At 38.5% G+C, this 17,097-nt stretch overlaps 1 protein-coding gene across 17 annotated transcripts in view; it reads right to left on the bottom strand.

Annotated features, from left to right (window-relative positions):
* Positions 1-17,097, bottom strand: part of LOC118626117 (SSX family member 2 interacting protein) — a 45,887-nt gene that overhangs the window by 18,047 nt on the left and 10,743 nt on the right. For 9 of the 17 annotated variants that reach the window (XM_036255470.1, XM_036255472.1, XM_036255467.1 and 6 more), the window contains 5 exons: positions 8,619-8,778; positions 7,647-7,816; positions 6,990-7,202; positions 3,255-3,365; positions 980-1,115 (listed from right to left, as the gene is read on the bottom strand). In XM_036255470.1, the coding sequence (XP_036111363.1) occupies positions 980-1,115; positions 3,255-3,365; positions 6,990-7,202; positions 7,647-7,816; positions 8,619-8,661 (673 nt within the window). In that variant the 5' untranslated portion in view covers positions 8,662-8,778. Of the gene's footprint in view, positions 1-979; positions 1,116-3,254; positions 3,366-6,989; positions 7,203-7,646; positions 7,817-8,618; positions 8,779-12,505; positions 12,608-17,097 lie in introns of all 17 variants that reach the window. The other 8 variants (XM_036255471.1, XM_036255464.1, XM_036255460.1 and 5 more) reach the window with 5 other exon arrangements.

Below are 17,097 nucleotides of genomic sequence, written 5' to 3'. Positions count from 1 at the left end.
AAAAAATCAATAAAAACATTAAAAAAATAAAAAAACAGTGAGTGTCCAAGTGTAGTTCAAGATTCACTACCTTAGAATACCTAAAGATTTTCAACCTTGTCTTGCTTATTACACTTTCATTTTCAATAATTTTAAAAATAAAATCTCTGCTATACAGAGATGCAGTCATCACTGAACTGCTTGCTGATAGCAGGCAGAGCCCACCACGTGACAGCTGGAAACATCTGCCCATTAGCTGTTGTATGCAAGTCCAATTTCAGTTTACAAAGAGTTTAGGGGCATGACTGTACAAAACAAGGTTACAAGACAGACTACTGTCCACTTGGAAACCATGCTTCAGTCAATAAACGCAGATTTCCTGTTCCTTGAATCTTATCAGGCCAGCAAAACTATCTGTGTAGCTCTGCTTTTGTGTAAGTTTAGATCTACTTCTTATGCACATACTGTGATGAAGTTATACATTAATTTTCAGAAAAAAATACTAGACAGAAGTATACCTTAGACACAAATATAAGCGCAACTTTCATAGTCCATCCTTTTGAATAGTTGCTTCAAAAATGTACAACTTAAAGGAACTCAAAATGACAAATTATTGGTCATTTTGGCCAACATTTTTTTCAAAAACATACTTCTGATACTCAGCAACTGATCCTGATTTTTAATATTACGGTTCTTTATTATGGAAGATCAGAGAGTGTGTCCTCTGGCTTAGTTTGTCTCTATGGAGTAATCCACACCTGCCATGTTAGCAAGAAATACGATTCTTATATGCAATTAGTAAGCACAGCAAAATTACTATTTTTCACTCACCAGTTGTCTCAAGTTGTAGTTTATATGGATATACACCATTTTTTAAAAACTGTATAAAGCATGAAAATAACACTTCAGAAGTGACTGTGCTCAATGCTTTTACATTTATTTCTTAGCACAGTACTAATTATTTATTCTCTTTGCTCTAATCTTAGCTGCTGCTTCTTACCTATTTTTTTATCCTTCTTGTTCATAACAAGTTGATGTAGACGTTCCTTTAGTTTATTATATTCACGCTCTTTTCTCTTCATATCATGATTATATTGAGTAGCTCGACTTGCAATGATATTTTGTAATTTTTGTACCTGAAAAAAGAATTTCTATCAAATGTGTCCCTTTAGGATAAGTCCAGTTAAAATTCACAAATTCAAAAGAGAAAAGAGGTCCTAGCATTCACTTCTCCATAAAACAGTTTTAGCCCTGGCCAGTTTGGCTCAGCGGTTGGATTATAGGCCTGCGGACCAGAGAGTCCCAGGTTCGGTTCCTGGTAGGGGCACGTACCAAAAAAATAAAATAAAATAAAACATTTTTAAAATTTTAGGATTATTCTTCCTTCTCCATAACCACTGGAAATTATTCTTTAAAATATAATTTAAATTAATCTCATCAAATTTTTATTTTCAGTTCTGAAATTTCTAAGTGTTGCTAACTTTCTAAATTATCTTCTACACTAGCAATTTTCAACCATTTTCATCTCATGGCATACACAAATTACTGAAATTCTGTGGTACACCAAAAATTACTATATTTTTTGCCAATCAACAAAAAAATAAGTATAACTTTGATTCATTCACACTGGACAGCTATTGTCGTATTGGCTGTCATTTTTTTCCCAATATTTTTATTGATTTTGAGAGAGTGGAAGGGAGAGGGAGAGCGAAACACTAATCAGCTGCCTCCTGCATGCCCCCTACTGGGGACTGAGCCCACAACCCTGGCATGTGCGCTGACCGGGAATTGAACGGGCAACCTTTCGGTGCATGGGGAACTGCTCAACCAACTGAGCCACACCAGCCAGGGCTATTGTCATTTTTTAATTAGACAATCTAATGGAAATAGGTCAATGCTCCTGACTAAATAGGTATTGCATGTTTTAAAAATCCTTGCAGTACACTGGTTGAAAATCGCTGTTCTACACCTTTCACCCTGCATACAGACTCTTGATCACTTAGAAGCCAGAAACTCATTTATGGAAGTGTTAAAGTGATTAAAGTGTCATCTGAAACAAGTAGAGGTCATCTGATCCTTTGCAGTGACTTCCTTATAGGAATGACTTGAATCACTTTATTCCTTACCAATCTGTGGCAAGGCAAATTGGCCATGGTTCATGGCAGTAGGTAAACAGGTTCATTTTTCTCTGACCATAAACAGTTCTCAAATTAAAGTACAAATAGCAGAATACAATTCAAACATTCAAACATTTGCTGAGTTTTTATTGCATGCCAGTAACACATGGTCAATGTTAATTTCTACTACAGTTTCTCAGGCAGCCCTTAATAGAAAGTAAGTTTTCTTTTTTAATATCTGCTAGAGATGATCATGCTTAACTTAATCCTTACTAAAGGTGAAGTATTTTCAAACCATCTACATGTAATCAACAGGTCAAGTCAAAATTGCCTGAGAAATAACTCAAGGAAATGTATAAACAACCTTGGGGTTTAGTTAAGATACTTCATTAACCACTTACTAAATATACTACTAAATAACCAAATATGGTAAAATATCTAAATCACAAAGTCTTTAAAGAAATACACTCCCCTGACAGTCTTTATAGTAAAAAAACCATACACAACATTGAATTATATTAAGTACTATATTTTTACAGTTATCAGATTGTCAAGGATCAAACTGTACAGCATTTTTTAACCATTATGTTTTTATACATAAAGGTTTCTTCTTATATAAATTTAAAAATAATTTCAAATGCATTGACTCTATAGGTCCAAATACTAAGTAACCATTAAAGTAGAAATGAGGTTGGAATTATGTCATTGGCCTCAGAAATGAGATTTTAAATGTGCGTTGTCTTTTTAAACAATAACTCTTGTGCCCAGTTAATCAATTAATTGCTTGACTGGATGAACAATATCAATATCTAAGATGGTGGAGCAGGAACAGGCATGCCAGATAGGAAGGACAGAGAAGATGTGCATTTCAAGCACCCGGTGCCGGAGAAAAAGCCACAGTGCCTGTGCATCCGGAGTGGGTGGGAAAGGACACTGGTTGTCACGAGCCAAATGGATATACTTGGCAGAGGGGACTGTGGGCAGGGCTCTCGACTTCGGTTAAAAATGATACAATATTGTGTACACAGAGGTCCACCATACACTTGACACAGGATAAATACATTATTCTTTCTTGTGAAGTGAAGTGGCTCTTAATGGTCACCTCAAATTATTTTTAAAAATTCACTTAAACTTGATCTGTAATAACTGACAACTCACCTCATCTTTCTCATTTTTCAGTAACTGATGTAAATTCCTGTTCTTGCACTGTAACTGTCTGTCCCTTTCCTGAAGTCCAATCATTTCTCTCCTGGAGGTTTCCAGCTGTTCCTAAAACATCCGTGTGCAATTCTAATTACAATTAACACAGACTTCAGAGCAAGTGAATTCTTAAGATTAGTAAAAACATGTTACATCTGCTAGTGTTTTTTCACTAAAATTGAAAATATTTTTAAAGCATTTATAAGTCCTGATACTATAAAGTTATACAATTTATTTAAATATCATATTTTACTTAATTTACATACCAAATTTCATGTACATTCAAGAGCTTCAAAATGTTTTCCTTGAAAGGCTCTTCACTTATTCCAGTGATGTCATTGAATATTGAAAAATTTTCTTTTTAATACTTTTTAACCTTCTATATGTATATATAGCACACTCTGAGAAAGAGTCAAAGTAATTCAAAGCTACGTGTGAAGAGGGCTGGTGACCAAGCAAAGCAGAACACTTCAGGTCAGAAAGGGCGGATGACAGCGTGCCCCCTCTCCCTTGCGGGGGTAAACTGAAGATTTTCCCAGAGAGGAATGGCAGCAATCCTGGAATCAGTATGGGACAAGATGCTGACTTTCAATTCATTCTGCCCATTCCAAGAGGAACTGGGTCAAGTTCTTGGTGAAGCCACTAGAGTATTTAAGTCCTCTTATCTTCATAAAATATAAAAGCCACTCAAGTTATGTCACAATTGACACAAAAAACGACTTGTACAATCTCTATAACAATGGACCTCAATAAGATACACAAAACTTGGGACTATAACTTGGATAATTCTAAGGTTGTCAAAAATTGTGGCACCCTCTCGCTAAAAAGTTCATATCATGCCAGACCACTTGGCATGGCCTAACTTACAGCCTCTAGGCCAGCTGACATGTCCTATAAATGTCAAATGAGAGATTCACTCAGACATTAGCAACACTACCTGAACTCATCATCATCCCTGCACATCTGTACACTGACCCCCCTGCATTTCTCACCTCAGTGGATCATACCACCATCTGCAGCAAGCTCAAGTCAGAGACCTGAATGGCATCTTAAATTCACAAATCTTATTCCCTAAATTTAACTTCATAAAATTCTACCCATTCTGCTTCCTAAGTTGTCCTCATGTCTCACTCTTACCATCTGCACTGGCACTACCTTCATTCAAGTCCAAAACCGCCCTAGTCTGGGTGGCTAACAAGGTTCACTAACAGCTGTCCTTTCCATCAGGCTTTCTGAGCATCCCCTACTTCCACTCCAAATACAAATCCACACCTCCCCCTGTAACTGCCAGACTGATGTTTACATGATACCTTCCTCCGGTTTCCATTCCTCCGTGCCTCCGGGTTTCTGCACAATGCCTTTCATATCAGCTGGGGCCTGGATCCCAGCTTCACCACTTACCACTCTTCATCACACATCGTATACTTCAGTCCCTACAGAGCTATATGCTATTCCCCGAAAGTATGTTCTCTCATGCCTCCATGTTTTATACAGGTCCTATGCTCTGCCTAACGTGTCTTCTCCAAATGCTAACAAATTTCTATTCATTCCTCAAATCTTACATCAAGTGTTGCGAAGCTTTTTCCTTACCGCTCACACCAAGAACAATTAGTAAAGCAAATGATTAGGGTTCAAGGTGTCTCCTTCCACTGGACTACAATCTCCTTGCAAGCAGATAACTTTGCTTATCTCTGAAACCCAGTGCCTAGTACCTACTCAATAAATTTTGCTTAACAAATTGAATAAATCATATGCTAGATCTAGACCTTCTTCAAAGATAGATCAGCAACCTTTCCCAATGAATACACATTTCTCTCCAAAGCTGACCCAAAATACTTGATTTTTGACCCAGGTCAAATCCTAAATTAGAAGGTATCTTGTAAAATACTCCATGCTCTGGGTAGTCCCAATAAATGATCACTTCTTAGAGGAAAGGCTCGATAGCCCCAAATTACCAATATCATATGTAATTATTTAGTAGCTACTTATAAGGCACTTGGCCAACAGTGCCCAGATAAAAAGTTTTAAACCTTAGTCTAGGATCTACAACTCTGGCTCAGTCTAATGCATAAGACCTTCTGTAGGTCTCCCTGATTAAGATTAAAGTAATATCCACAACCTGCAACCTTCTAATAAACCTGGGGGGGAGGGTACCATCTACGTATGTTGCCCCCCACAGTTCCCGAGCCTGCCAAGATACATAGTTGGATAATCTCTATCCCTTAGGCATATAGGATGTATAAAAAACTAAAACTATTGAGGAGAAAACATATTATTGTTACTGTGTATGAGCTAGAAGATAACATAAAAGAGCCTTAGGCAATGACAGGCAGGTATGGGCAGGTGTTGCTGAGGAGCTAAGATGCTTCTCTAAATCAATTACTGAAGGCTCCCAGTGTTCACCTATAGGCCACTCCAGCCATTTCTTTATTGTATACTCACTACTAAAGGATTTTCAAATATTACATAGAGATCCTATTATTCTCCAACAGAGCTCAACGATTCAAGCTATTAAGTGGTTTTTAAAAAACTGTTGTCTGTTCTAGAGGTTGTGGGTGGGTGTAGGGAGTCTAGAGGAAGAAAAATAAGTAGAAAGGCATGGATCAACAAGTGAAAAACAAAAAGGAAGCTGATCCTGCAGGTCCAAAAGCGCCTCCCCCCCAAATAAGGAAACCCAAAATAGAATAGTATCTTTAGAAAAAAATTTGCCTTGGATTGATTCTATTACGGCCTTCCTAATATACAATCTTAAATCACTACCATACTGTGATTCTGAACACCTTTTCCCCTCTCCTTCTCAAATAAATGAATAAAAAAGAATTTTAAAAAGAAAAACATAAAAGAAATGGATGGAAGCAAAGCAAAAGCCAGTAACATGTTCTATATTTTAAGGTAGCAGGTCATTGGCCCTATGAAAAATATTTGCTTTGTTCAGAGAAACAAGCAAGTTTGCGAAAGCATTCTTCTATGGTCTTCTCTACAGCCCCAGACACTTCTAAGAGGTAGAGATTATCTTACTGAGCTTTTTTTTTTTATCCTCACCCGAGGACATTTCTCTATTTTTTATTCAGATAGAGCGGGAGGGAGAGAGAGGAAGAGAGAGAGAGAGAAACATCGATGTGAAAGGGACACATCGAGTGGCTGCCTCCCGCATGACCCAACCAGGCCCGGGGACAAACTGCAACCGAGGTACATGCCCTTAGCGGGAACTGAACCCGGGTCTCTCTGGATCGCAGGCCGACGCTCCAACCGCTGAGCCAAACTGGCCAGGGCCCATTACTGAGCTTTTTTAACAGCTTTGGCATAAATGCCCTCTAGAATCTTTTTCTTGGAATTAAACAATGCAGCCTTTCAAAATAAGACTTCTGTAAATTAACCATCTATTTTATTAAGCGAGACTGAATGGCGTGGGGGAATCCTTATGTATTTTCCTCAGATATAAATATTTCCTAATCTAACTTTCTACAGATTCAGCAAGTCACTACACGGTTCATAAAATCAATGTTGTCAATATGGATATTAGGAAGCAGTATGATTGATTTGCATAAATTACTCTAAGTTCACTTTTATCTGTTTAAAAAAACTAAAACTTAAAAAAAGTTAACTCTTAAATTTTGATAAAGCCCATGAAAATTTATAGTATCACATTATACAGCAATGGCATTGAAATTCAGACTGACACGTAATTTTTACCTTAAGTTTTGCATAGCAGTTCTGTAGATGGTCCATATCACTTCCCAGTTTCAGATTTTGTGTTTCCACATTTTCCTGAGCTAGAAGGTTCTTCCGCTGAAGTATAAGTAGCTCATTCATACAATTTAAAACAGCGACTATATTTAATTCTCTCTTTGTCTCTTTACCTTTGGATTCTTCATATAATGAAGGAAAACCAAAAGTAGTCAATTCCTGGTAGGAGAAAACATTTTCCCAAAAGTTGGTTACCAGACAGCTTAGTAAAAAAACAAAAGATAAAAATCGTCTCTGAGAAAGAAAGAAAACTATCCTGTGATGGTTAAGAAAACACTAACTATCCCAAAGGACAGCGGACTGAGAGAACTGGGCTTTTTCTGCCTCTGCTCTGCAGTCACATGCGGCTTCTCCACATAGTAAATGAGGCTGAGATTCCCAGTGGAGCAGCCCTGGGGTGAAAGGAGGCCAACCTGCTCCAGATACAAACGTTTACCTTGTATCTAGACAAGTGATCACCAAGGACCTCTGCAAATCTAATACAGGTCCTGGACTAATACACAACAAAACATTTGTAATGGCAAGTGTTCTCAACTTCAATATGTTCTATGATAGAACATGATTTACACTATTGCTTCTTACAAAAACAAAACACCATGTTACCTGATCAAGATATGAAATACTTTGTTCAATATTCTCTTCTGTGCAGAAGGCACTGAAAAAACTGTGCACATTTTTTGATAAAGGTATTGAAGAGCATAGCACTTGCTGTGAGTACAGACTGGATGGAGACATCTTTGTTTCTGAGGTATATTGAGAGATATTCTTGTTTTCTGAAAGAATCAACAAAAGGCATTTATGTAAATACTCTGTAAAAATGCATGCAATGATAACATAATCTCCATTACCAAAAATTTTGGATTCTATACATATTTTTTAAGTATTTCCAAATCAGGGCAAAGTTGGTTTTATATGAAAACTATATACTTTAAAAAAAATGTTTTTTATTGACTTTTTTTTTTAGTGAGAAAGGGGGAGAGAGAGAGAGAGAGAAATACTGATCAGCTGCCTCCTGCATGCTCCTCTACTGGGGATGGAGCCCGCAACCCGGCCATGTGCCCTGACCGGGAATCGAACCAGGACCTCTCAGTCCATGGGACAACACTCAATCCACTAAGCCAGGCAACCTATGTACTTTTTTCTCAAAAACACACAACTGTAATGTGGTGCTTTTATTAGACGTGTTAAGATACAATATGCTACCTTAATTTAAAGTGTTTTAGGTTTATAATAACAGATAAAAATCATTTGTCTATGCACTCAAAGTTTATGCAATTAAAGGAAATGTACCAAAGCAGCCAATGAATTTATTTCAAATGCCTAAAAATTTTCTCAAAAATAGTTAACAATCAAGTGATCAATCATCCCATCCAAGGCAGTTAACCCCACTAATTATGGCATAATTCTTAGCTCTCCATAATAATTTACTAAAGATGGAAATTGGACATTTTACAATTATTCATATCTTTCATTAGTCACATCTCCAATATTTGTGGTAATTATTTTATAGTTTCATTGAAAAAAATCACCTTCACAATTACTGCTTTAGCTTATAAGTATTTTAAACTCAGCTACCTGCAGACAGACCTGGATCTGTAACAGCCATCCAATCTCCCATAGCAAAGCCAGGCTGGGATACCTGAGGAGCCACTTCAGCAGTGAAACATTTAGGCCAGCTGCTGTCGCTCTTCTATGTAGGCATCTCCTTAAAAAACAAATCATGCAACAGCAGCATCTAATTAAAAATATGAAAGCATATATCAAACCCATGTGTAAGAATTAGTTCTAAGTACTTCAAAACAGAAGGACTTTACATTATTTACCCTCATGTACACCCATATAGAATACGGCAAAACTCAATAATAATTATCGTGTTTGTGTACGTGTGTGTGTGTAAGGATCAAAGTTAAAAGCTTTTCCAGTTATACTGAGGTATTCACATTACTTCATATACAAAGTACATGGCACATGAGTTAACTCACAATATAGATCCAAGATACAGCATTGCAGTAATAAATATTTCTATATTATTTCTTTTAGAATACAGTACACTTCTTATTTACACAGATAAGTTGAAAAAATTCTTGGCCAGCATTTCCCTTTTTTGTTTTTACAAACTACATTAGCAAAACTTTTCTTTTTAATTATAATTCCCAATGCTGACACAGGTGTAGAGAAGTGAATACTCCCATTCAGTGCTCTCCAGAAAGATTATATCAACTTATACTACTATCAAGCAATTTGGCAATATGTATCAAAATTCTTAAAAGAAAAAATATTTTTAATCCAGAAATTCCATTTCTAAAAGTTTATCCTAATAAAATGATTTGTACAAGATTCATCTGTTTTTTATAATATCAAAAAAAATGAAATAACATATTTTTCACAGAAGATTGTTTACATAAATAATATATTTATGCAAAAGGACACTGCAACCTTGCAACATAAACAAGAAGAATTAGGGTAGCTAACAAATACATAAAAGTTAAGAAACATGTGTGAGGTCAACTACGAAACAAATTTTCTTCTTAGCCTGCCATTCATGTTTCCATTTTTTATATTAGTCATTGAAGAAATAAATATTTCTCCATCACAAACATGCAGTGAAACTACAAGTGGCAAATGGAAGTTGGTTTCCAGGCCAGGGACGGGAGGAGGAGAGGTCAGACTGGAGGCACACTGGAGGACACATGCCAACACTTCGGACAGCTTCATCTCAGCCACAGCAAATTGTAGCCAAAGAGAAAGCAGGTCCTGTGTTGTTACACCTTTCCTTTTTTTTTTTTAATCCTCACCGGAGGACATTTTTGCATTCATCTTCAGATAGAGCCAGAGGGCGAGAGGGAGGGAGAGAGAGGGAGAGAGAGAGAGAAACATCAATGTCAAAGAGACACATCAACTGGCTGCCACCAACACGACCCCAACCAGGGCCGGGGGACAAACTGCAACCGAAGTACGTGCCCTTAGCGGGAGCCAAACCCAGGTCTCTCTGGTCCATGGGCTGAAGCTCTAACTGCTGAGCAAAATTGGCCAGGGCTAACCCTTTCTATTTTTTTTTTTTTTTTTTTTTTTATCCTCATCCGGGGACATTTTTCCATTTTTTGTACAGATAGAGTGGGAGGGAGAGAGAGGAAGAGAGAGAGAGGGAAACATCGATGTGAAAGGGACACATCGAGTGGCTGCCACCCGCACGACCAACCAGGGCCGGGGACAAACCGCAACCGAGATACATGCCCTTAGCGGGAACCGAACCCGAGTCTCTCCGGACCGCAGGCGGACGCTCTAACCGCTGAGCCAAACTGGCCAGGGCAACCCTTTCTATTTTTTAAGATATGTTGGAATTCTGGATTTTTGTGTGAAATCTCCCAATCTTTAAAGTTAGATGCCAATTAAAAAAATTAACTACGTTAAGTTATCCTGTGGAAAGAGGGAGTGGCCAGGAGGGGGATAGGAGAGAGCCTCCGTTATCTTGACTAAAAAGTGGTTATGTAGGTATACACATCAGTGCAATTCATCAAAGTGTACACTTAAGATTTGCACACGTTTTTGTTGTTTTTTTTTTATCCTCACCCGAGGAAATTTTTCCATTTTTTTTTGTTCAGGTAGAGTGGGAGGGAGAGAGAGGAACAGAGAGAGAGAGAGAGAGAAACATCGATGTGAAAGGGACACATCGAGTGGCTGCCACCCGCACAACCGACCAGGGCCGGGGACAAACTGCAACCGAGGTACATGCCCTTAGCGGGAACCGAACCCGGGTCTCTCAGGACCACAGGCTGACGCTCTAACCGCTGAGCCAAACTGGCCAGGGCAAGATTTGCACACTTGACTGGATGTAAGTTACACCTCAAACAAAACTGAAACAAAATTTTTTTTTCTTTATTGATTTTTAGAGAGGAAGGGAGAGAGAGAGATAGAAACATCGATGAGAGAGAACATCAAATGGCCGCCTCCTGCATGCCCCTCAATGGGGATTTGTCCCACAACCTGGGCATGTGCCCTGACCAGGAACCAAACCAGCGACCTATTGGTGCATGAACTGACACTCAACCACTAAGCCACACCAGCCAGGCAAACAACACTTTTTATTTACTTATTTAATCCTCACGTGAGGACATTTTTCCATTTTTTGTTCAGATAGAGTGGGAGGGAGAGAGAGAGGAAGAGAGAGAGAAACATTGACATGAAAGGGACACATCAAGTGGCTGCCACCCGCATGACCCAACCAGAGCCAGGGACAAACTGCAACTGAGATACGTGCCCTTAACGGGAACCGAACCTGGGTCTCTCTGGACCGCAGGCCGACGCTCTAACCGCTGAGCCAAACTGGCCAGGGCAACACTTTTTAATAAGCCAAATAAAAATATCTTTAGGCCAGATCTGGACTGTGGCTCAAGAGTTCACAACCCATATTCTGAATATATGAGACTGGGGGGGAAATGTTTACAGTACAACGTTAAAGTGAGTTGAAAATTTTCATTCATCCAATAAATTTTTAATTGTGCTATTTACTATGTACCCGGCACACTATTCTAGGCACAGGGGAGGCCCTGCTCCCGAGACATTCACATTCTGGTGGGGACCTTAAATTACATTAACATAATACTAGAAGGTGACAAGAACTAGAAAGAAAACACAGTAATATGAGAAAGTATTGGGGTGAGGGTATCCAGATTAGTCAAGAAGGCTGCAATAAGGTGCTGACATTTGAACTGAGACCTAAATGATAGGGGATGATGATCAATGACTAGAACAGACCAGGTAGAGGAAACTGTAGGTACAAAGACTCAAGACAGAAATGAATTTGGTAAGAATGAAACACATAATGGTCAGTCGTTTGAAGCACAGTAAGAAAGGATAGATGAAAGGCAGTTGGACTTTCTTAAATTGCAATAAAATGCTACTGAAGCACTTTTGTCAAGAGAGCAACATGATCTCTTTAGGCTTTAGAAAAGATCCCTCTAGCTACTCTACCCTCTGAGTAGATTATAGGTGAGCAATAGAGGAGGCTGAAAGAAACCAGGATACTGCAATAGTTCAAGCAAGACCAATGTTACACTCAAGTTCTAACAGTGGAAGCAGAGACAGGTGGATAAATTAGGAATGTGTTCTGGAGTTTGAACCTTCAGGACTTGTACAAATTAAAGTAATGGACAAAAGAGAAATCACAGATAATTCCTACTCAGTACAGCAGCATACTCTTTATACTAATGCAAATGATGTTAAGAGTGTATTACATGTTATGATGTCACACACACATGCACAGAAGGTCATCCAGTTTGGCACTGACCTTTTACCATTTTTCTATTCATTGTGCACTTCCCACTGTCCTTAAATGGGTGCCTTCAACAACAGGATGAGCAGGATAAAGGTTGAGTTTGCATCAAGACTGGCAATGATTTTACTTTTGGCTTTCAGAGGTAGGAGCTATAAGCAATACAGGGTCCAAGGGACAATAAACCCACCTGCTCTAACTCAGCTCTGCTTTGGGTAGGTTATTTAATGTCTCCAAGCCCTAGTGTCCTCACTGTAAACTGCCATTATTATGGCTCTTGCTTCAGTTTCCCCTGGAGATTAAGTGAGATAAACACACATCGAGTATTTAGCACGCTGCCTGGCATATGGGGCACAAGGAATTAATATCTGTTGTTATTATCAAGATACAATCTGACTGTTGAAATAATGGGTCCTAAAACCTGTAATAAAATGCACTGTTGCTCTTAATAAAAGTTGAACATAAATCCTTAGAAGGTCTTAAGACAAATATCCTTATAAAAAACACATTAGGCAGTGGGTTAACTTTGTAATCATTAAGTTGGGGAGAGAGACAAAATCATAAGAAAACTGACATGGCACCTTTCCAAGTCCCTTTTTTTTCTTCCAATATATTTGAAAATAAGAAACAAAGTGCCCTAAGTGCCTCTTCTCCTCATACAGAAAGATCAACAAACATCAAAATGTGTCTATTGCATATCCATTCTTTAAAATAATAATTTAAGTCAGTTACTCTTTCTCTGTGCATTTTGTTCTCCAGCATCCACAGGTTTAGACAATGAATTGTTACCTAGCCTATTAATTAAGAAGAAACACCAAACTGCTAAATATTAAGGCAAATCCAGCTAAATGTTCACAAAGAAAACCAGAACTCCCATTTTAAACTGCTATGGAACAAACTTACAGTATATGGTTTCACACCATCTAGCAGTTTTTATGTCCTTTTCTGCTCAATGATGCAACTAATTATATACAACAAGGCTTATGATAGAAGTTATCCCACCAGTTTTTCCAAGAAAGGAGACTTAAGAATCCCAGAATTAAGTTCCACATATATATATAGATATAGATATATAAAACATGTAACATGTGTTTATATATTAATCAAGTAACAGCAAACCTTTACATAGTGAATATGATTATCCATGACAAGTCATATAAGAAAAAATCTGATTATGCTAGCTAGCATTGTTACTATAGTTTCAGTATAGAAAAAAGAAAGGAAAAACGTTAATAGTGAATCCTATTCTGGTTCAGGTAATCTGCAATCTCCAATTCTCTCTATATACCACTGGTTAGGACAGCGGCTCAGATTCCAAGATAGGTTAAAATCACAAGTGAATTTTATGAACAAAAACTGATGCTTAAAGAATTTAAACACCTTGTAAGCATCACTTCATTCATCTAGGATTGTTAAGGAACAATCTTGAAATATATCAAAGCAAATAAGTTATAAAGTGTTCCATAAGTAAGAATTCTTTCTCCTTTCCAATCTTGCAAAATGGCAGGTGAAAAACCTGAGAAGCCAGTCCTGCTGGTTTGGCTGAGCGGTTAGAGCGTCGGCCCTCAGACCAATGAGTCGAGGGTTCAATTCTGGTCAAGGGCATGTACCTCGGTTGCGATTCAATCCCCGGCCCTGGTCGGGGTCATGCGGGAGGCAACCAGTCGATGTGTCTCTTTCATGTTGATGTTTCTGTTTCTCTCTCTCTCCCCCGATCCCTCCCTCCCACTCTATCTGAAGATAAATGGAAAAATATCCTCGGGTGAGGATTAGAAAAATAAATAATAAAACTGAGAAGCAAGATACCATGGAGAAGAACCCGAAGCCAGGAAAGTGGAGCTGGCGGCAATGTTAAGAAGCGTCACCTCAAGCCAAGGCGCACAAGGGGAAGGCGCACTGCAGGCATAGCCTGTCGTGGTCAGACAGTGACAGGTCTTCCTGATCGGCTATGTATTACCAAAGGCCATGTACAGATGAAGTAATCAGCAGCTAAATCCAGGATTGAAAAAGAAAAAAGAGGAGAAACCAGTTGGTGGTGACAAGAACGGTGGTACCCGAGTGGTTATACTTGATACTATCCTACTGAAGATGTGCTTCAAAAGCTGCTGAGCCAGGGCAAGAAACCCTTCAGCTGGCATGTGAGAACCGCTCCCGGGACCATTCTCATCCTCGCTGGGCGCCACAGAGGCAGGAGGGTGGTTTTCCTGGACTAGCTGATCAGTGGCTTGCCACCTATGACTGCACCTTTGTCCCTCAATTGAGTTCCTCTGCATAGAACACACAAGAAATTTGTCATTGCAACCAAAATTGATATCAATGGTATAAAAATTCCCAAACATCTCACTGATGCTCACTTCTAGCTGCGCTAGCCCAGACGCTTCGACACGCAGAAAGAGAAATGCGAGCTGTGGGCTCAGACTCTGCCAAAAACCAAAGCTGCTCCTCAGCTCAGGGCTACCTTCCCGCTGTGTCTGCTCTCATAAGTGGGCTTTATCCTCACAAACTGGTGTTCTATGATTTTTTAAATAACTGATCTATTTTTTAAAAATTCTTTCTCCTAGCCCTGGCCGGTTTGGCTCAGCGGTTAGAGCGCCCACCTGCGGTCCGGAGAGACCCGGGTTCGGTTCCCGCTAAGGGCATGTACCTTGGTTGCAGTTTGTCCCCGGCCCTGGTTGGCCGTGCGGGTGGCAGCCACTCGATGTGTCCCTTTCACATCGGATGTTTCTCACTCTCTCTCTTCCTCTCTCTCCCTCCCACTCTGTCTGTACAAAAAAATGGAAAAATGTCCTCGGGTGAGGATAAAAAAAAAAAAAAAAATTCTTTCTCCTATTCTGAGACATAGTTTTTTTCCTTACTGGTGAATAATATGTATTCAGGCATCTAATAAACTTCCTTGTCCGAAGTAGTTCTCTTTTTCTTTTTTGATGTCTTTTTATTGATTTTTTAGAGAGAGAGAGGAAGGGAGATAGAAACATCAATGTGAGAGAGAAACTAGGATTGGCTGCCTCCTGCACGCCCCCCACTGGGGATTGAGCCTGCAACCCAAACCAGGATCTCTCAGTCCATGGGACGACTCTCAGTCCATGGGATGACGCTCAATCCACTGAGCCATACTGGCTGAGCCCATGTATTTCTTAATGTATTTATGTCAATAAGTCTTCATAATAAAAAATCTTATTTGCAGTAAAATTTTAATCATTTCAGAAAAAAAAAAAAGAAGTTATCTTACTATTTCTGAAGAACTATTTTGGCTTCCCTCTGTGTTGTGGGTCCCAAACTACCAATACCATGCACTTCAGGTGTAAAATAAGCAAGGGTACTCTGGTTTGTTCTGGGTAAAATGATTCTGCAGAACCTAAGAATTATCTAGTAGCATTTTCTAGGTTAGAATCCTGAAAGAAAACTGGAAAGCAGTGAGACATTTAAACTTAATATAATTGTGCCTTTTCTGAAAGAAAATAAAGATTTTACTAAGTTTCATAAATTTATCATTTTTCATGTCAACAAATTTTCTTTCATATATATTTATGTATGTTATAGACAGAAAACATGAACTCAGAAAAGTCAACAGCATTACCTAAAGTCACATTTCTATTCTAATTGGTTGTGAAGCCTGGATACAAATCTCAGTCTTCAAAACTGTGCTCTTTTCATTTTATCGCCAAACTTTCAACACTGTACATTCAACCTATCTATGTATCTTCAAAATACAATGTAATACAAAATATTTTCATCAAGTGACTTTAAAAGGCTGAGTTTCCAGAATTTATTTTATTTCACTCAGAGCACACAATTCTAAAGGAACTTACCTACTACTTAAAATTGAGGCACATTTATGAACTGTTATGCTCCTCTCATTTATACAGTTTGCTTGAAAAGGCATAAAAACAATTCCCAGAAATGAGATCAGTTACATAGAAAGTTTAATAAGGATGGAATAACTCCTTACCATTTTTTGTAGTACAATATATATTAAGATAACATCAAAAGTAATTTTATAGATCTTCAGCAAAAAACATCTGTAGTTCAAGTTAATTACACCTGTATTTTGTTTTGTTTGCTTTTTTCCATCAGAAAAGTTCCTTGGCTGATTCTTCCTATTCCTTCTACCCAAAGATCCAGGGGTTCTCTATATGCATCAATCACTTGTAGAATTTTGGAAGAGGAAGCCTCTACGATCGCCCTCAATTATTCCTGCTTCCTTGTATTCTGCTCATTGAGTGTGGGGTGGATTTAGTGGCTAGCTTCTAACAAATAGTGTATGGAGGACCTAGTGAATTGAGTTTCGTGGGCTATGTGGAGGGGAAGGTGGCGGTTGAGCTGGGCTTTGAAGAAGCATTAGTTTGGAGGAGGTGAAAGAAGAAAGCACAGGAGGAGCACAGGCTGGAGGGAGTGTGCCATACACTTAGGAGCTCATTTCATCTTTCCCAGCTAGTCTTTACCACACATATTACATTTCTGTATTCTCCCAATTCATCTTAATAGACAGAATCATCAATGAATACTCAAGTAAATAACTGATGATAAATTAACATGTTCATTCCAGCAAAAGTGGATAAAGTAAGGGAGCAATAGCAAAGATATAAAAGAGGTGAGTCTTTGAGAGAAAAGTATTACTCTTTATCCCTCAAATCTCTAACACATCTACCAATGAAAGAGAGCACAGCAGAAACATTGGGATCATGATTACAAGATTTCCTTCACACTGTACACTATTTTAAGTGTTCAAGTTCACTTGGAATTCAAATTTGAGAAGGTGCAATTGCCTACCTAATCAGAATT

This window comes from Molossus molossus, unplaced genomic scaffold, assembly GCF_014108415.1.
Source record: "Molossus molossus isolate mMolMol1 unplaced genomic scaffold, mMolMol1.p scaffold_m16_p_12, whole genome shotgun sequence".
Classification (NCBI taxonomy): Eukaryota; Metazoa; Chordata; class Mammalia; order Chiroptera; family Molossidae; genus Molossus; species Molossus molossus.
This window is presented reverse-complemented; position numbering and strand designations above follow the sequence as displayed.